The 21525-nt window shown below is 38.0% G+C and overlaps 1 protein-coding gene and 1 pseudogene across 5 annotated transcripts in view; both read right to left on the bottom strand.

The window, feature by feature from the left end:
- The window catches only part of Mid2 (midline 2), a 110423-nt gene that overhangs the window by 84616 nt on the left and 4282 nt on the right, over positions 1-21525 (bottom strand). For 4 of the 5 annotated variants that reach the window (XM_036174874.1, XM_036174875.1, XM_036174871.1 and 1 more), the window contains exon 2: positions 11811-12526. In XM_036174874.1, coding sequence (XP_036030767.1) covers positions 11811-12470 — 660 coding nt within the window. In that variant the 5' untranslated portion in view covers positions 12471-12526. Of the gene's footprint in view, positions 1-11810; positions 12527-13245; positions 13523-21525 lie in introns of those variants that run through there. The other variant, XM_036174872.1, reaches the window with a different exon arrangement.
- LOC118574872 lies at positions 10242-10341 on the bottom strand (annotated as a pseudogene).

Here is a 21525-nt window from a genome sequence, read left to right as displayed (position 1 = left end):
GGAAAGCCTGAGAGGCAGGGACACTGGTTGTGAAGATACTGTAACATTCAAGGCAGTTGCAAATGCAGGCATGGGCCAAACTCAGAGGATAATCTGGAGAAACATGTTTCAGGAAAAGATTCATCACTGTCAAATATGGGAAGACCAAAGGAAATGTGAAAAGTTATTTTTTTAAAGGTGGGGGGTGGGCTAGATTGGGTAATCATAGGTCACAAGTAACCTTTGTAAAAGGAGTTTCGGTAGGGTTTTGGAAGTAGACACTAAAGCATACAGGCTTAGAGTACATCAGAAGGTGGCAAGCCTAGACTCCTCTCCAAAAGTTCGACCATAAAGTAAACAGAATAGATCTCAGTTTGATCAAAGGGTCTAGTGTAAATTAGAGAGGGGGAAATTACTAATGAAGCCAGTCAGTCAAAAATTTCCTCCCGAAGAGTAGTCTACATTCCCAGATCAATGGAAATCCCAAGTACCAAAAATCATTATATCGACCTATTTGATAAATGGTCCATTGACTGATAAACCCAGAGAAGAAAAATGATTTAAAATTCTGTGTTTCCCACCGCAGTGTGTTTCCACGTGATTCCACTGGGAGAATGCTGTTTTTTTTTTTAACAAGTACATGAGACCTGTTGTAAAGCTGGCCTTGAAATTGATATATCATAAATAATTCATACTGCAGAGCAGGATTAAGATCCCTGCTGTGCACTCCTCATTTATGGCCCTGAACTGAGAGTTGTGGCTTGTATAAAGCTACGGAAAACAAAAATTAGGACTGAACACATAATTTAGGGTCTGGTTAGACTACAGGCCTTGGGTTACCATTACGAAATGATGGCAAATGGTTAGTTTGCTCTGGCCCCCTAGCAATTTGCAGAATGCCAGTCCATTTTAACAACACAGTTCTAGAACTGACAAGATGACTCTAATTTCAACCTTGCTTCATTAATATGAAAAATGCTTTGAAAAATAAATCTTTGGCTAATGAAAACACCATCTGTTGATGGCTTTTTGCCACTGTTTTCTTACATTATGAGACGTAATTTGGGGGAAAACATTGAACATTTACTTACTTCCTATTTATTTGTAAGGAATTAAAGCCTCCTTTCAAATTGGAATTGATTCTCAATAATGAACATACACGAAGGGAAGCAGTGACCTGAAGCAATTATGCGGTCTATCTCCTCATCATTTCCAAAATGCCCAGCACTCACAAATCATACAGAACTAAAATTTCTGGGACACTCTAGGTTTGAATGACTTGGATTGATTTGGCCATGTAATGATCTTGTCTATAGCATGTCTGAGTAAATGAAGTTGATTTGTATGTGTGTTTGTGTGTGCACAGACACAAAATCTTTTCATGTCAAAATAAACATGTCTCTTTGTTATTGTAATTCAGTTTTGAAGAATCGTTTTGTTTTGCTCCTATCTATGTATTCCATTTAATGACTGGGCTAGGTTCCCTCTGTCCAAGCCCAGTTAGTACAACTTTCTCAAAACAGTTGAACCATGACATCAAGAAAGCCAAAGTGGCAGGGGAGATTGGAATGGAGATATCTGCTGGGAGGAAACAGAGACAGGAGGTTGGCAGAGAGAGCAGGATGAAGTTCCCATTTCCTGCAGCAGGAGGTTACCTCCGAGTCTTTCTACAGTTCCCTTTTTATGAGGGTGAGAAGCCATTTTAGCTTATGAAACTCTGAGACACTCTTCACCTTCTAATGACTACATTCTAGCTCTCACAAAATTGTACATGTGTCTAAACAACATAAGAAGAAGGGAAGATTTGGCTGGCTTCCATAATTGAGATTGTAAGAGGCCTGTGTTAGCTAAATTGGCATTCTACACTGATTCCATTTTCACCCTAATTCCATTTCATTTGTGTTGTATAGCTTTGGCCTCTTTGTGCTCTGTAGTTCCCTTTCCTAAAGAACATGATTTTCTACCCGGGAGGCCAGACACAGGCCACTCTTCTTTCAGACAGCATCCCATTTTTCAAAATGCCTTCTCTGACTCACCTAAATAATCACTGCTTTTTTAAAAAAAATTCTCACTTCCTTAGACACAGGTTACTTCAGGTAACATTATTATTTCTTATTGACTCCCTCAATAAATTTAGTCATACGTTAAAAAAAACCAGCTCTTCATTAAAGGGCCCTACTCTCCGTTTGCCATGCTCCATTCCATGGAGGCATATGTAGTCACACACATATGTGCACTTATACACACTTACCTGATACAGTCATAAGACCTGGAAAAGGGTCCAGATTTTGTGTTTGTTCTGTTAAAATATCTATTATTGCCATCAAAGGCCTGTATTCTATCTAGATGTCCAAAATATACAGGAAGAATGTTGTCTAAACCTAGGCAACATCAGAACTTTGGGGTTTTGATATGGGAATTGAACCTTGTGGCAGGGGTTGGGAGCAAGAAAGAAAAAAATCAACCCCAAAGTTAAGCTATTAAAGATGAAGGAAACTTCCATGGATCCCCATGTCATGTAATTCAGTTGTGGAAAGCAAGAAAAGGATGTGAATAGAGACCAGGGTAAAGAGTAGGAAGCATGGAGTAGATGAGGAACACGGACCAGACAAAAATCATCAGCATCAGCATCATCTGAGATCTAGGTGCATAATTCAGTGGTACAGCACTTGCTTAACATATATATATATATATATAAGGCCCTATGTTCAAACTTCAGTGTGGTGGGAGAAAGCCAATTTACAAAATAATCCATCATCACAGAACTCCAGAGGCTGAGGCAGGAAGATCATCCATGAGTTTTAGCCAACATCATGAGAACCTGTCTCCACAAGCAAAACAAATATCTGAGTCAGTATTATGATGCCCATTCTTCAGCATATTTCCTTTTCTCTTTCCTTTTTCTTTTCTTTTCTTTTTCTTTCTTTCTTTCTTTCTTTCTTTTCTTTTTATTTCATCCTATCCATACATGAACATTACCTGCTCTTCCAAAAACCAGAAGCCAGAATCTTAATATGTTTTTCAGGTCATGTTCTACCTTTTTCTTCTCCCCACCCCCCAAGTGTTTATCTTAGAAATACTTACTTCGCTTTTGCTTCAGTCTGTCACTTTATATATCAATTACATATGCCCTTTCAACAACAGAACACACCATCTGGTCGACAAACTGAAGCCCACACCCTTATGCCAGAGTTTATTCTTTCCCCCAACATTTATTTGCTGTTGTATAGACACAAGCTATGTCCTACAATGAGATGCAGATGATGTACTAAATGTGTATCACACAGGCCAACTCTACTTAGGGTTTGTTAGAAAATGGTCAGACTCTCAAGCCAGGTGACATGCGTTGTCACCCCCAACTTTCATCCAGATGTCTCTACAAACACTGAGAACAGACTCACACTTCCACTTCTATCATGACCAGCAATGTTACTTGAACCATTCTGCATGCTTCCCTTCCCCTTTGGATGCATACCAGAATTACATATTTAGCCTAAATAGGTAAATTTTACTTAGACCTTCTAAAAATCTAAATATAGCACTTATTTTGATAACACTCATAATAGTGAGCAAAAGCCAACTCCACTCTCGTAGAGGCCTCAGAATCCCATTCTACCTCCATTGCCCCTCACCACTGCCAATCTTTTGGCTACAATCTTTTCTTTCTCCTTCACCTTTTCTGTTCTTCCTCTATATATAATTGCTGACCATGAGTGTACTGTGAGAGTCAATCCTTGACCCCCTCTCAGCTTGCTTTTTCATGGTCATACCTCCATTCTGAAGCCAATTAAATCTACTCCTCTAGCCATGATTTCTCAGCCACTGGAAAAACTTGAATTTCAATTCCTTCTAGAATCCTTGCCCTTTCAAGTCTTATAACATAAGATGTTTGAACACATGCTGTTCTCTTAACCAGAACATCTTCATTCCCTCACTTTGCCCCCACTCTCCAATAAGGAGGTCCAAAAACTACCCAAAGTCTCTCCTACTGTCCTCTGAGGTTCTCATAACTTCTCATGCTTGCACTGTCTTAAAACTGTGTCCTTAATTGTCTGTCTCTCCTCAGTACACCAGGGCTGAGATTAAGCTGTGTTTATCACTGCAACATCAATACCTTTTTTGGTGCCTGGCACCTAATAAGCGGTCAGCAAATGTTTGATGAATGAATGTTGAATTACATGTTGCCTCTTCCTAACTCCTTTATTTCTTTCTTCAGTGCCTCCATTTTTGAAGACATTCCCAACTCAAACATCCTTCTTTAACTCTCTCCACCATCTAAAAACACTGTAGTCATTCATCAAGCCCTTTCAGGTCTTTCCAGTTTGACCTTCTTTGATCACAAATCCCTCTCCAATTGCCAGTTCTGAACCTGATAACATCTTTTCCCTGACCTAAACTCTGGGCTTCAGAGTATCCTGTGCAAATTTCCATCGTGCTACCAATCAAACTGAATTGGATTTTTCAATTACTGTGTCTGTCTTCCTTACTAAGCTCAAAGCCCCACTGTAGCAAAGACTGTGTCTTATTTCTTGTAAGTCCTGCTCCTGCTACAATGCCCAAAATGTTCAATAAACAAAGTAAGTAGTCACTGTCTCTTAAGTGAATGAAGGAGTCTTGATCCCAAATCCCTGATGCTACAGTTTGTTAATGGTTCTTCTATCTTCAGGTAAGACAAAGAACAAAGGTGTGATCTCATTACATCAAGTGTTCATGAACTTAAGACACATTACCAGAGTTTCATCTTCAAACATCACTCCTTTAACTTCAGTAATTCTTGTTTCCTTAATTTCTCCTTACATGTTTTGTGTTTATGTAATCAGTTCCTTTGTCCAACAGTAACAGACAAGATTCTCACCAACCCAAGAGTAATCGGAATCATCCATCATTTTTGGAAGTATCCTTAAAGTAGTGATTTAGCTCAGACACTGGTGACTAAAAGACCTGGGACAAAATGATCTCAAAATAGAAAGGTGAGAACACAAATAATTGGAGTTTCTAGTTGATAAACTTGCTCTTAAAGCAGAGGGACAACAGAAAATATCTTCCAGCACAGGGTCCCATTAATACTACATGAGTGCAGAGGGAGAGAAATCGATGAAATCTTGGAAGGAAAAAAACAAGGATTCAGATGAGCCTTAGAAAGCAGTTTTAGTAGAGATGAAATTAAAATACATTTACTCAAACACCCACATAGGCCATTTGCAGAGTTATTCTGATTTTCTTGTTTTGTTTTAGAATCATGTTCTGTTTTCTTATTTTTGAGAACAGTCTTGATATGTAGACCTGGCTGGTCCAGAACTCACTCTATAGATCAGGCAGACCTTAAACTTGCAGTGACCCTCCCACCTGCTCCTCCCAAGTGCTGAAATTACAGGCATGTGCTAACATGCCCTTGCCTGTTTGTTTTTCTGTGCTTTTTTTTTTTTTTGAGACACATTCTCATGTAGTCTAGAGTGTACTCAAACTCACTATGAACCAAGAATGACCTTGAACTCCTGATCCTCCTTTCTTTACCTCCCAAGTACTAAGATTGTAGGCATCCGACACCAGGCCTGTTTGGACTTATACCCACAGATAATGGGGGAGAAGTCTTGAACAGTTAAAAGACAAGAGATAAGCCAGCTTTATAAGCAATAGTAACTTTACAATCTTGAGTTTACAGGTATTAGCCTTCCTATCCACACACATCCATCCCAATCATCACCATACCTCAGAAAGCACAAATCCCAACTCAGTTTTTTCTTTTTTCTTTAAGTCTGGTAGATAATGTATCAAATTGAATGCTGGTTTTCTTGTTATATTTAACTATTGTGATTCTAGACTCAAGTGAGCAAGATATAGAAACAAGTTTTTCCTCTACCTTCATCTATAATAATCCACCCTGGCCTCTACTAAAGTTTTCTAATTGAGCATAGATGTCTGGCTCATTTATTAGAGTTACCCTTAGTCTTAGGATACATTCTTTAGAGAATCCACCTAAGGTGTCTACAGAAAGTCTGCCTTATACTCATGATCCCCACCTGCGCAGCTTACCAGTAGATATCACAGACAATCTCTCTAGTCACATACAGTGACACATATTTATAGACACACTTATACAATGTCATAGATTTTTTAGAGAATCTGCCTAAGATGTCTACAGAAAGTGTGTCTTATACTCATGATCCCCACCTGCCCAACTTACCAGTAGATATCACAGACATTCTCTCAGCTTCACATACAGTGACACATATTTATAGACACACTAGTACAATGCCACAGAGCCATTCTCAGTCACCAATTCATGCAAGAATGCACATACTCACAGATGATGATGCATACATATTTATGCAAATATACCCTCTTCCCAACCCAGTCTCTCATAAAGATATGTATCTTCTCATGTTTATATTCATGCTCATATTGGTTCAACTATAATCAAATGCTCACTGGTACATAGTTGTGAGGGTATCTGTCTTAGCCAATAGAAGTGGGTGTCAAGTGAGTGCACAGACAATTGACAGGGGTAAGGTGGTGGAATGAGAATAGGTGAGAGGATGGTAGAGTGTCTGAGTAGGAAAAAGGACAATAATCAAGGTGACAAGATTTTAGAATATCTTATTTTTCAAACTTTTAACTCTTACTGTAGCTTTCCTTTGAACATTCTCCAAGTCTTGTATCTCCGTTCTCTTTGTCTGGGAATCTTTAGCTCTGTCTCAACCTCTATTCTCGTGTGTGTGTGTGTGTGTGTGTGTGTGTGTGTGTGTGTGTGTGTGTATTTTACTTCCTCATGGAAGAAGCTTACTCTAATTCCAGGTAATATACTATAACAACAAGACTCTTGATATGTAAATGTAGCTTTATTTAAGAATTATTTGTAGTGATGAATCAGAGGAAGTGAAAGGAGAAAAAGAAAATGTGCTTGTTTATCCTCTTCAGGAAATTCCTCTATCCCCCTGGTTTTCATCAGCTATATTTTTGGCAGGCTGTGGGCATGGAAATGTGAAGACATCACTCTCAAAGAGAATTATAATAATCACATCTGATTTATACAGATGTCACCATAGGGTTAGGCAGTTGGAAAATCCAGTAATCAAAATGAATAGGCACTTAAAATTAAGGACATGCTATACTTTTGCTCACGCTCTGGGTTTGAAAATTGTCAGTAGCTCACAGAAGGCATTTTCAGATTTCCAAGATATTCCTAATAGCAAAACTGATTTGTGTCTAATAAAATAAGAACCAAATCAAGCTATGGGCACTAGTATACGTCCTACAAAATAACTATAATCCATGGTATGGTGGCTCTCACCTATAGTCCTAGCACCAGGAAGCAGATTCAGGAAGATCATGAATTCAAGGTCAGCCTGTGTTACATAACAAAACCTTGCCTCAAAACAACAACAACAAAAAAAAAAAAAAACAAAAAACCTGAAATAGAAAAAAAAAAAACCCAATGTCGTTATGAAGGCATAATTTATTTGGATTACTTAAGGAGATATTATGTACATGTGCTGGGTGGACACTAAGGAGGATACCGAAGAAACAAAGACTTTGTATCTGGCCTCAAAGAATTATGATGTTTCTGTAGTATGTTGGAGCAGACTTGTGGAGTTTGGCTTGAGCTTTGATAAACCAGCAGAGTTCCTAAGCAGGCCAAGAGAAGAACACTAGTGAAAGCAGTAAGAAAAAAGAGGGGATGCATGTTTAGTACACCGTTAAGACGCTCATCTGAGTAGATGAAACTAGCAAATTTGAGAGTTGTGAGGGGAAAATGTAAATCAGCAGCAATTGATAAAAAGCAAGAGAGAGCCACTGAAATTGGCCTCTCCATATAAACCCAACATTAGATAATATAATAATATCAATCTTTTATAAGGTGGGAACAGTTTATGAATGGAAGTTCTGAAATGTGAGGCAGTTTTATAAATTATAGCATGTATCATGAACTAAGTTATGTGTAACTGTCAGGACCACAAGTACTGTTTGAATTAATTAAACCACTGGTAGTCTTCTAAAGGTTGTGTGTCCTGAATCTCAACCCTACAAGCAGACTAAACAAATAAAATCATAAAACATTATATAAGTACCCCCCAAGTCCTCAACTCCATTTTGAGGACATGTTCAAAAAGCAAGCTAGCTTCTGATTACTCTGACCTTTCTTCTGTACCATATGGTTTGCCTGCTTTTTGTTGAAGAGCATTACAGGTCACTAATCCTCATCACGGAGGTTGTACATAAAAGGTAGTTATAAAGGTCAAAAGTGAAGCCCCAGAGTCAAAAATAAAAATAAACATTATGTCAGTTATTGACCACAAGTCAACTTTGTGGTGTGTGTGTGTGTGTGTGTGTGTGTGTGTGTGTGTGTGTGTGTGTGTTATGAGTTAGTGTGTATGTAGAGTATTCATGATTATTCTTGCCCTTTTCTGACAGAACTTTCTGTTCCTCTCAGGACCAGGGGAATGTTCTTAGGCCATCTCCCACACAGCCTTTGCCAGCTACTTGGCTATCTCTAGTCTCCTTAGAAAGGAATCAAGTGAATAATCGTAAATGCTTTCTAATTTTAAATTCAAACAAAATATTACATATGACATTAAAAGTCAGGCTTCTTCTCTGTTGAATGTGAAGAATTAATATCTTTTCCCACTTAGCACTGGATGGAGTAAATTCTCCAAGTCCCCCTACCCCCATCTCTGCCTCTCTCTGTTTCTCCGTGAGTTTCCCTTCTTCCCTCACCCCTTCTCTTGTACACACACACACACACGCATAGCACCTCCTTCTCCTTTCCAAAGCCCTAGATGTTCCAGACAATATAACAAACCACACAGTTGGGAATGATTCAGATGTTTCCAGTCTCTATCCAAAAATGAGCAAAAATAGTTTCCACTTAATTTATAAGCAGACTTTTCTGCACATTTCCTAAAAATTAAAGGGAAACTGTCAAAAAATACAGCCACTCTTTCTCAAAAAATTACTGATGAGTCACAGGCTAAGGCATCTTTTTATAAAATACACTTGTGTTTACCCAACCCTGGAGACGGGGACTATAGCTGCATGTTGTCAAATGCCTGCTCAATCACCCCGTGTTTTCAGCTATTTTCAAGAAGCCAGTGTCCTGTAGATACAGGCTTACTCTACTCAGTCTCTTTGTTATCTCAGAAGTACATATGGATGCCGGTATTTCTGTCCGGAATATTTTTCAAGGCCAATGCTTTATTATGATCCTAACACCCGACAATATTTGGCAGTGATTGCTCCATCCTCTCCATATCTCCCACTCTTCTTACAACCCACCCCCATCTTTTGCCATTGTGAAGCTGAACATTAAGTAATTGTGTCCTTTTCCTGATGCTGCTAATTGTGTATTGTGACCTATGGAATGAGCAATTTTGGGAGCACAGATTACAGTTTGAAGTCATATTTCAGAGGGGAAACAGCAGTGTAACAGCAGACAACAGAGGAAAAAATAGATAGTTGACTCTGCCTGGAGACTGGTTTTCAGTTCCAGCCCAATTACTAAACAGGTCTGCTAACATTAACCACATCACTTTGTGTAACAGAGTCTTGGGTCATGAAACTTCCAAGTGTAAGGCTTTGACTAGATCAGGTCCATGGCCCAACAATTTGCTGACTCTAAGAATTTCAGCCAATAACATTCCTCTCAGCAGCCCTACAAGAATGAAAGTTTCACCAACTGAAATCAAAAGATTGAGATTGATTCTTATACACATTAGGCATACAGTTGCTCTTAACTAAAAAGAGAATAAGTTATGTATTGGAATCAAATAATTATCAAAGAGGCACAAACCAATTCTTAGAGTGTAACACTCTAAGTATGTGTGCAGTAAATTACAGACAAGAAAACGTATCACATTTTGAGTATGGTTGCCTTTATCAACACCTCCTTTAATGTAAATTTGAATAATAAGTTCACCAGATTATGACAGAAAACTTCCATTGCTTTTTTTTTGCCTTGCTTGCATGGAATCTGGGCCTTTCTTCTAGCTTGGCTATTGAATCTTGCTATTAATTTAAACATTTTATTTTTGTTAGATTTCATTTTACTTTATAATTCAATTGTGATAATATAATATTCATTGAAGAAATAGCAATTGTTTTTAATTATATAGCAATTGCAGGGAATTATACACTTGTTTTTTTATGTAATAGCATCTAATGTACACTACAGGTTTTAGTCCTCTGGAAGTCCTTAGACATTACCAAATTTAAGCTTTTTTAACTGAAAATAATTTTTTTCCATACAACATATATTCCAATCACGGAAAGATATGGAATACTTCACATCATCCTTGTGCCAGGACATGCTAACCAATCTTCTCTATTTCATTCCAATTTTAGTATATGTGCTGCCAAAGTAAGCACTAAACATTTTATTTTGTCTGGAATCTATGTTAAGTGGCTTCCTTCTTGAGAAAAATTATACCACACATCAGGAAGATAATAGAAATAGAACAGTTTGTGTGGTGATATTATGTTCCCCCAAAATATTAAGCACCCTAATAAACTTATCTGGGGTCAGAGAACAGAACAGCCACTAGATACAGAGACCAGAAAATGGTGGCACACATGCCTTTAATCCTATCACTTGGGAGACAAAGATCCAGGTGGATCTCTGTGAGTTCAAGGCCACACTGGAAACAGCCAGGAATGGTGACTCACTCCTTTAATCCCAGGAAGTAATGGCAGAAAGCAGAAAGGTATATGAGGCGTGAGGACCAAGAACAAGAATGGTTAAGCTTTCAGGCTTTTGAGCAGCACAGTTCAACTGAGATGAGGACACAGAAGCTTCCAGTCTGAGGAAACAGGATCAGCTGAGGAATTGTCTAGATGAGGAAGCTGTGGCTTGTTCTGCTTCTTGGATCTTCCAGCATTCACCCCTATACCCAGATCCAGGTTTGTTTTTATTAATAAGACCTTTTAAAATTCCTGCTACAAGTTTGCTAGAGCTGACATTTGTGAACATCAAGGTGAGGTAAGAGGACTTTTAAAACTCGGCACTCAGACTTGAAAACAAATGTTATTGTGAACACTAGTCAAAGACTTGGCACTTCTAAGATGGAGACTGCAAACGAGTATTTTAGCCTACGCCTATAATAACAAACATGGGCACAAGAGCAAATACCAAGTTAACAGTCATTACTTTCAGTTTAAATTTTTAGTTCAGATGTTTGACCACAACTCCTGACTTGGTAATATGTTGGTATAAAAATTAGCTCTAAGTTATGTGTTCAAAGGCAATTTGCAATGGTTAATGCCAAGTATTCTTTTCTTTGCTATACTGACTAGGCATTTTTTGTTGTTTTGCAGAGCCAGAAATAGAACCCAGGGACTTGGCACTTGCTAGGCAAGCACTTTACCAAGCCACATCCTCAGTCCTTGCTAACACATGTACTAATGTCCTCCACAAATCTCTCATCCACCTAGATACACTCAGACACTTCCACCCACACCTCCACAGAGACCCACCCAAACGTATGCAAATTAGCACATATGCTAATTGCAGTACACCTACACAGGTACTCACATACTGAAAAGAAGAGGTAGAAAGATCAAAGCAAAGATCTGTGATGTGCAATGTGTCCCAGAGAAGAGAGACTGCTGTTACCCTGGTGAAGTGGACAACAGGCTTACTTTCCCAGAATTGCACAGAAATACATAAATGCAATCAGGCTTATGCAAAAGATGAGTGCCAGTGAAAACTTGCAGTGAATAGGTTATTCCCCATGAAAACAACTTGAAGTTAACATACTTATCCTATTTAAGTTTATTGGGGCTCTTGCTAAATGTACAACTATGTATTAAATCGAAATTGTGGCGAGGATATTGCTTACCTTTAGTTTCTCAAATCGATCATTCAGGGAAGCGACCTGATGGTCTCGGTGACGACCCACCAGTTTGCATAAGGCACAGATCAATTGGTCATCAGATACACAGTACATGTTCACTTTCTCATTCTCATGGTCCAGGCAGGTAATCCCTCGAAGATGTGTGTCTGAAACTGGTTCCACCAGGCGATGGCTGGTGAAAGGTTTCTTGTTAGGGTGTGTGGCCCGAAGGCAACGATCACAGTAGGAGACCTCACAGGTGATGCATGTCTTCACAGCATCTCTCGGAGGGTCCTGCTCACAGAATTGGCAAGCAATTCTCTCACTAGACATGGCGGAGCTTGGCCTGTAAGTCCTCTCCCGACGGCTCTCACTTGGAGAATTGGGCCCACTGACTGAAGCCTTCTGGAAGCGATCAATAATGTTCTGCAGGGTCACATTCCTCTTGAGGCCATCCAGGCCCCGGTGATTCAGCGAGATAACATACCTGCATGTAGGACACTGAAAAGCAGTAATGGGTTCAATGGATTCACCGGAACTGCAGCTTGAGACCAAGATGCGATGGGCACAGCTGAAACACAGGCTATGAGCACAAGGGAGCAGAAGGGGGTCTTCAAACAACTCGAGGCAGATTGGACAGGTCAATTCAGACTCCAGTGTTTCCATCTTTAGTGAAAATAATCCTGCTGAGGCATTAAGAACCGCAGAGGCTGGGCTTTCACCTGCAAGTAATACAAAGTAAGAGTCATTAAGCATTTCCAAAGGAAAAGTGGTTGTAGAATAATTATATTGTAACCAATGGAGACTTTCGGCCTGATAGACTCCCCAGGGATGCTTAAGCAATAGGAATTGCTGGGAAATTAATCAAGAAGGCTTTCTGCACCCCCACTCTCCTTCAAATCTTGTTTTAGACACTTGCTTGAGGTTATTTTTTTTTCCTTCGCTAATAAATAGAAGCAAGTGGCCACCTCTGTGTCTTGGCTTCCTGATTAACATTAACATTCCGGCTCACACAATTGGCATGGATCATTCTCTCCTAAATTCTCCACTGACATCTCTTCTCTGAGACTGTGATGAGTTGGAGGCCCTACAAATTTCTCAATCCCTATTCTCCAATATTGCTCTCTATTTCACGTCAAGGCAAGATATAAGGGCTGCTCCTATTTTACATCCAGTGGAAGGAAAACAAGGCTATATTTCAAACTCGCTCTCTCCTTCCTGAAATGATTCCATTCTAAGTGTATACATGAAAAAAAAAAAGCAGACAGCTTTGGGGAAATGCAGCTTGCAGATTTCAGGATAATATATTTTTCTTCAGAGTGTGAACTTGAATCACTTCATATTACCACACATAGATACTTGTTTTAGCCTATTTCTAAGTAAATTGAGTCATTAGAGACAAAAGATGATAGTTTTCTCTTTTACTTTCTCAAACCCTCACCTTCAGAAACTCTTTAATTTCCTCAAGTTGAGTAGTGAAAATTTTCAACCGTAGACTTAGGAAGAACTTCTATCAACGATGGCTTTGGTTTGGTTTTATTGTTAACTATTTTTTCCTATTGCAAAGCTCATCTTCCATGTGTGTTTTCATGCTTATTAAAGCATGATCAGATGCAAATCAAGATCTAGATGGAAACAGACAAGTTGAACAGCCAGAAATCTTCAGATGTGGTAACTTTCTTTTTAGTGTGGACCAGAGAGAAAAAGAAATCTCCCAACTGACAGAACTACACCAATTTGTCACTTTTTTTGATTCTTGCACTCGTGTTTGTTCAAATTTTGTCACTGATTAGTGATATGTGCATAGTCCTCTGACAGGAATCACAAATACTGTGTACAATTATATCTAGCACTTAAGTACAATAACTGTATACACAAAAGATGTTTCTAAATCAAACCTGTTCAATGCACTGAACTGACCATCTATTTAATAGAATCTCTTACAGTAAATTGGGCTGTAAATGGGAAGGGTTTTCTTATAAGGCAGACACTCCCAGTTAGTTTAATAGGTTCAAAGGTTTGTTTAGCTACACTTAAAAAAAAGATGTGATATTTTCATTTTACAATTTTCAGATACTTAGACATATATTCACACATATGTCTATATAGAAATCTAATAATTGGATGCCTTTAGAGAAGAAAGATTACAACTTCCACACAAGGTAAGATTATTTCCTTGGATAATTTTACCTGATACCCCTTAGATGCTCAAATTGAACATGGCCACAAATGAACTTACACTCTCTGACCATCATTGCAAAAAAAAAAAAAAAAAAAAAAAAAAAAAGCAATCATTTCCTCTTTCAAATTTTCCTAAATGATTAATGTTCTTGCAAGCCTAGAAAGTGTTTATTATTTCAAATACTGGGGGCCTCTAGAACATTTTCATTAACATATCTATATTTCCAACTAACTCCCTCCTCTCCTGGAGAACATCAACAATTTCATATTTTTATTCATAGCATAGTGACTGGCACAAAATAGGTAATCAATAATGGCTAATAAAGTATTACTCAAACCAAAAGTAAGAAGGTATATAGTATTGATTATTTATTTAACTGTGTTCTGAGTACTATGTTAAGCATTTTGTGTACATTATTCATTAAATTCTTTCAGACTGTGAATATGGTATTATTACTAGACCCATCACACTTAGGAAAACAAGGCTCAGGGTCATTAGTAAGTCAACCAGAAATACAAACCAAGAGCATAAAGCAGTCTCCTGCCAATGTCTGTGCTTTTTCCCCCACACCTTTACTCTAATCATCTTTTACCTCCTTCACTGAAGTTATCTTGACTATTTACAAGAGGGACTCTAAATGGCCTGCTTCCGCTTCTATTTTCGGCTCTCTGTGTCCCTCTGAATCTGTCTGCCTCTCTGACTCCTTCCGCTAGGACTATCTCCATCTGACACTATACTTCCATTACAACCCTTTCAGGGCTTCAAGCATTCCACAGTATCTGTGTCAAAAACTACCTAGGTTGGTCAGAAGCAATGCTGAAAGTCACTTCTACATGTTGACACCTATAGAAAATCAGTTAAAGGACCACAGTTCCTCTGCCTTAAGAGGGTGCTGTATAAATACTTCTCTGTGGGGAAATACCTTTTCAATTTCATTTGAAGCTCTAAAATGTGTTCTCAAATCAATATGACCCTTGAACCTCACTATGAAATTAAGCTTGGGGAAATACATTCTGGAGCACAATTGCCTTATATAAGGTCAAATTAGGAGTTTTAACTAGGGGTTTCTGAACCTCCTAGAAATGTCTGCAGAGTGTGTGCATGTCATATGTATTTATTATCTAAAGAGGATTGTCCATAGCCTTCAACAGACTCTCAGGGGTGTCCTTAACAGTAAACTCTAACATCAAGAACAAGCAAACAAAAGAATACAACAGAAAGGATAGACAAAGTACAGAAAATTACTTATAGAAGCTACCCCTTATATTATTTTTACAGAACTGCAATCAGTTAAGATGGTTACTTAAGTTCACTGACAATAGACTGAGGCTGACCTCCAACTAACCTTCCTACTTCTGTCTCCCAAGTGACGAGATGGGATGGTAGGCATGTGCTACCATGCCTGGCCCTCCATTCTCTTTCATTTTATTAAGACACAGTGACACCATTAGCCAATTTGAGGGACTGAATAATTTTTGCAAGTTCCTCAAACATCTGTTTATTCATTTCTCATTTATTAAGGCTTCTAACTTTCATTAATCCTGTTTCAGCATGTCTGCAACTATCCTCCATTTTCCCTACTTCCACTACTATCTAAGCATCATTACAATACCAATTACCTTTTTCACAGTTTTATTAAAAAAGAAGTACCATCATTACAAAAAAGTAATTTGCCCAAGGTCATACTTGCTTGCAAATAGCACAGCAAATGTTCAAACTTAGGGAAAAAACCCTCTAGAAATAAACCTGTATATTTACAGCCAACTTATTTTTGACAAAGGTTCCAAGATAATTCAGCGAAGACAGAATAATCTCAACAAATAGTTCTGGGGGAATTTCATCTCCATGTGCACAAGAAATGAAGTTAGAAACCTACCTTACAACATACAAAAATAATGCAAAGTAGGCATGGTGCTGTGTGCCTATAATCCCAGCACTTGAGAGGTGGGGGGGAAAGGATTATGATGAGTTCAAGGCCACTCTGGACTACATAGTGAGAGCTTGGGCTACACAGACACAAAAAAACTCAACCTACAAGATGAATAAATGAAAATGGATTAGTCATCTAAGTAAAAGAACCAAAAGAGTAAAGGTCTTAGAAGAAAAGATTCCTGTAAATCTGAGATGACTTAGATTAGACAACATGAATTTTCAGATTACAGTAAAAGCACAAGCAACCAATACAGATAAATGCTACTTCATCCAAATTTAAACCTTTAGAGCTGTAAACAACACCATTAGCAGAATGAAAAGGCAAAGGATCTTCCAAAGAAGATAAACAAATAGCCAGCAAACACAAGAAAAGATACCCAACATCATTAGCCATTAGGGAAATGCAAACCAAACAAACACACTAGAATAGCTATAATACAAAGCGAACAAACAAAAAGGGAAAGTAGCGAGTGTCTGCCAGGATGTGAAGAAATTGAATCCCGTGTGTGTGTGTGTGTGTGTGTGTGTGTGTGTGTGTGTGTGTGTGTGTGTTATTGTTGTTGTTGGCACAAATGTAAAATGGTGCAGCTGCTTTGGAAAGTAGTTTGGCATTTCCTCTAGAGTTAAATGTAAAGCTAACCTCTGATCAAGCAATTCCAATTCCACTGCCAGGTATGTACCGAATAAAATGAAAAATGTGTTCATTCAAAAACTTATATACACCAATGTTCACAGCAGCATACTCATAGTTGCCAAGAAGGAAACAACAAAAGCCTGTCATCTAATATATGAATGATCAAAACATGGTTTATCCATAAGATAGAATAGAAGCAAGGGGAGGAGCTCAGTCCTGTCTCAACTTGATGTGCCATGTTTTGCTCAAGCCCATGGGAGGCCTGCCCCTTTTGGAAAGCGGAGAGAGACAAGGAGTGGAAAGGGAGGGCAGTAGGTGGGAAGCATGGGGGGCACTTGGAGGAGAGGATGGAGGGGAAACTGTGGTTTGTACGTAAAATAATGAAAAAAGTTATTTAATTAGAGTAAAAAAATTAAAAAAAATTAAAAGTGAATAGAGTATTGATAAATGCTGCAATACAGATAATCTTTTAAAAAATATTTTTGGGGTTGGGGATTTAGCTCAGTGGTAGAGCGCTGGCCTAGCAAGCGCAAGGCCCTGGGTTTGGTCCTCAGCTCTGGCCAAAAAAAAAAAAAAAAAAAAAAAATTCAAATGAAAGAAGCCAGCACAGAAATGTAGTATATTGTGTGATTCCCTTTATATGAAATGCCTAGAATAGGGAAACTCATAGGAATAAAAAGCATACTAGTAATAAGACTTAGAGGAGGGAAGGAGTATGTGTAACTATGTGTATGTATTGACTTCCTTTCTGGGATTTTGACAATTTTGACTCCTCTTGATAGCTTACTTCATTTTTTTTTTTCAGATAGAACCTCCTGCATCTCAGCAGGCCTTGAACTCAATATGTAGCTAAGAATGACATTGAGCTCCTGATTCTCCTGCTTCACCTGCTTAGTGCTGGAACTACAGGTCCGCCACAACTCCCAGCTTGAATCGCTAACTTAAGTTGTTTTTCTAGGTCAGCAAGTCCCTGTCTAGGTCTTGCAATGTCTTGAGACAACTGCAATGTTCAACAAGTGTCAGAAAATTCTTAAGCTTCAGTTCTTTTTCACTTAAAAAAATATTTAAATGTCGGGAGGCAGAGGCAGGAGGATCTCTGTGAGTTTAAGGCCAGCCTGGTCTCCAAAGTGAGTTCCAGGAAAGGTGCAAAACTACACAGAGAAATCCTGTCTCGAAATATATATATATATATATATATATATATATATATATATATTTAAATGGCTGCTAAAAAAAAAAAACAGTTAATCTCTACCTATATCACAAAATGCTTTTAGCAGAGGAAGATTTACAACAAAAAACAAAACAGTGAGAAAATGTTGCAACTTCAGAGTTACTGAATCCCTGATATATTTGGAATTACAGGGTGCTAAAGATAACAAAAGACAGAATCTGGTAGCATATGACCCAATGACAGGTAATCACGCCACTTTCCCCAGAAAACACAATTGCTTGTCATAAAACGCATTAATTAAATACACAAAATGGTAGAATCAACGGACATATTAAGAAATAAATGCCCAGGAATTGGGGATTTAGCTCAATGGTAGAACACTTGACTAGCAAGTACAAGGCCCTGGGTTTGGTCCTGAGTTCTGGGGGGAAAAAAAAAGAAAGAAAAGAAAAGAAAAGAAAAGAAAAGAAAAGAAAAGAAAAGAAAAGAAAAGAAAAGAAAAGAAAAGAAAAGAAAAAGAAAGATATGCCATGTGCATACAACCTAGAGTTTCCTTCCAGATGATTTAGTTCCTGGTACACAGACAAATGTGCATATTCTTTTCTTTCTTCTAGAAAATTATTCCTGCAGATTTCATCTTCACTATTTATCTTCAGTTTGAGCTTTGTTCAGAAGTGGGAAGAAGAGAGGGGAAGGATGGGTTACCAGTGAAAGTAAACCTAGTGGTGAGGTATGACAAAGCTCTGTGCCTGCAGAGAAACACAAAAAGGGGCTGCCTCTCCCTCCCTCCCTCCCTCCCTCCGTCCCCTCTTTCTCTTTCTTTTGAGATGGGGTCTCAATGAGTAACCTAGGCTAGGCTCTTGCCTCAGCCTCCCAAGTGCTGAAAGTTGTCAGGCCCATCATCACTTCTACCTAAAAGGAAGAGAAAATGCTTCAATGAAAGTGACTCAGATTTCAAAGCAGTGCGCATTTCACACTTACAAGATGAAAACTTGACTCAAGTATTGCCCTCCAAATCTAGCATTGGCTAGCTCTGATCAGGAGTTATGATCAAGCAGCTGTGATCTGCACTTGACCGAATTCTATTATTTCCAATGCTGTTTGAACATAACTAAATACCGACTTAGCCCAACAACTAATAGCCTACATAGTTGTCATCTTCCAGATCTTTTGAGTATGGATCTGCTCGCTCGCTCTCTCTCTCTCTCTCTCTCTCTCTCTCTCTCTCTCTTTCTCTCTCTCTCTCTTTCTCTCTCTCTCTTTCTCTCACCAATCTACCCTTCTTCTCCTAGAAAAGCCATAAATGTAAAACTAAGCCTTACCTCTGGGCTGTTGATTAAGAAATGAGCTAGAGTTTTATTTTTAAAAAACAGTTATACCAAAACTATCCTTCAGGATATTAGCATTAACTACCCATGAGACTCTCCTGAAAATATCAGAAACTATGCTTCTTCCTTGGATGATGAATACATAAGTCCAGGCTTAGTCTGTTTCTTCAAGTGCAAACTGCTGTTCAAGTTGAACTAGGATCACCGGATAATCCTTTCAGATGCCTTCTAGATCACATATCCTATTCTTATAGAGTTCTTTCTATTTATCATCTTGCAAAAAAGAGATCTTGGATGCTATAAACTAGTACTAAAAACATGACTCTTATTTACAAGCATAACTAGACAGGTTAAGAAGTGATAAACATTATCATCAAAGGAACTAAAGATGGATAAGGTGTATGACTGTCCCTTGGCTAAGCTAATGAGAAGTGCATAGAATTCTCTATATTCCACATGATGAGGACTCAAAATAGAAGAAAAAAATGGAGGCTAGGTAGGTTGTCAATTATGATAATTAATTATAATAATAATCTTATATTTACATAGTAGTTATATAGTTTTAAAAACAGTTATTTCATTCTTAGAGTCTTACATCTAAACAGTGCTACCTTAGTGGTACTAGGCAAAACATTTAAATTCTTTAGACCACAGTTTCTTTATCTCTTTAAGTAAAAGCACCTGTCATATGCATAGCATAGGCTCTCGTGTGATGATCCAATGAGGATAAACTAAATTAACCTGTTTTCTGAATTACATTTATTTGCATCACACATTCACACATGATATACCCAGAACACGTTTTTACAAGCTAATAACATTTGGAAATTCATCCCAAACATATAATTGACATGATAGAGGACAATTACACTTCTCCACAAACTCCCAGAAAAGCTGTGGATTTAGCCGTAGTGTGTCACTCATATGTCTTCCCATTAGGGTAGGGTCCTCCTGAGGGGGGAATTAGCTCTACTGTTTTCTTTTAGGCTTCCTTCATACATTGTGAGAGCTCAGAACTGGAAGTTAATTACTGACCGGTATAGAGAACCTGATCCAGTTCCTACCTAATAGGTATTAAAGCCTACTTAGCATTTTATAGTACATGAATTTAATGCTAATTCCTTCCAATAATTAGCTCCTAAACCTAACACTTCAAGTATTTTATATAATGTAGTCATCATTAAAATGATTATCAAAATAGCAAAACCAAAAAGTTCTAAGTCTGCCACAAATACAAAAAAGACTAATCAAAGTATGATCAAAATACATTGTATAAATATGAAATTTTCAAAGAATAAAAATGTTATTAAAAATGATTAATCGAAGTAACCAAAAATGGAATTTCTGAGGTAACTATAATGTTTGACAAGAATTATAAGTATAATTCATAACATCATTATGTTAATGCAGATTACACTGGCAAAGTTATAAGTTTGGGGACCAAATGAAGAACAAACTTATTTACCTATGCTACTAGTTCAGATGTTAATCCATTTTAAGACTGAATTTCCAATCCCCTCTTTTTCAATGAAATATTTTTTTTAATATTCAGTGATTTTTAAAGTATTTAGTGGTCTACCAGGATGGGCAGTCATTTCCACTTCTACATAATAAAACTTGTAATATATGTATGTAGGGCATTCTATTGAAAGTTAGGCTGCAAGGACCCCAAGTTCTGGTCAATAACAAGGGACAGAAAACAGAGGCCTATTTTAAATCAAGCTTCTATTCTCCGGGGAACCACATGGATCCTAGCAACACTGAACAAAAGGCTATAGACAAAGTGATAGAGGATTCTGGACTAGAAACCATTTTTCTATCTCTGGACTGTACATATATATACATGCACACATTTAGCTCTCTTGAATTAACATTGTCTTTCATGCCTACATATTATGTTCCTATCAGAGCAAATTGAAAACATTGAGATTTTAGATTTCAGGAAGAGTTTTCATTATATAATGGGTTTGTTATCGGATCATCTGGTCTCTGTAAGAGGATGATCCAGAGCCAGAGGATACTCTTCATCATCAAACAGAGGACTCTGACCTGCAGAAAGAGGCTGAGACGAAGCCCAAGGTCAGGCAAGCAGAATGCTGTGGAGAGACAAGAACCCACACTTTTCTAACCCATTTATGCTGAACCAACATCATAGTGTATATTCTATTCAAGCAAATCTCCCATGGAGCAAATGATGGTGGGATGATGTCACTTTTTTGTTTCAAAAATCCCTCTGCCATGTTTACTTGAAGCATCTCATGCCATCTAGTAGCCTCCTCAGTTTACAGGCTTTCTAGGGAAAAATATAGGATCTGGAAGTTTGACTACCAAAAATGTTATGTGATTATGGTCATGAAAAACAAAAAGATGAAAAAGCAGCAGACAGAAAAAGCCACAGAACACAAAGCTCTTCAGCTCACAGAAAACTGTTAGTATGTGAAAATGGGTAGTGACACATATATCAACCCTTG

This window comes from Onychomys torridus, chromosome X, assembly GCF_903995425.1.
Source record: "Onychomys torridus chromosome X, mOncTor1.1, whole genome shotgun sequence".
Classification (NCBI taxonomy): Eukaryota; Metazoa; Chordata; class Mammalia; order Rodentia; family Cricetidae; genus Onychomys; species Onychomys torridus.
Note: the sequence above shows the minus strand (reverse complement) of the source record. Positions and strands in the feature narration are given on the sequence as shown.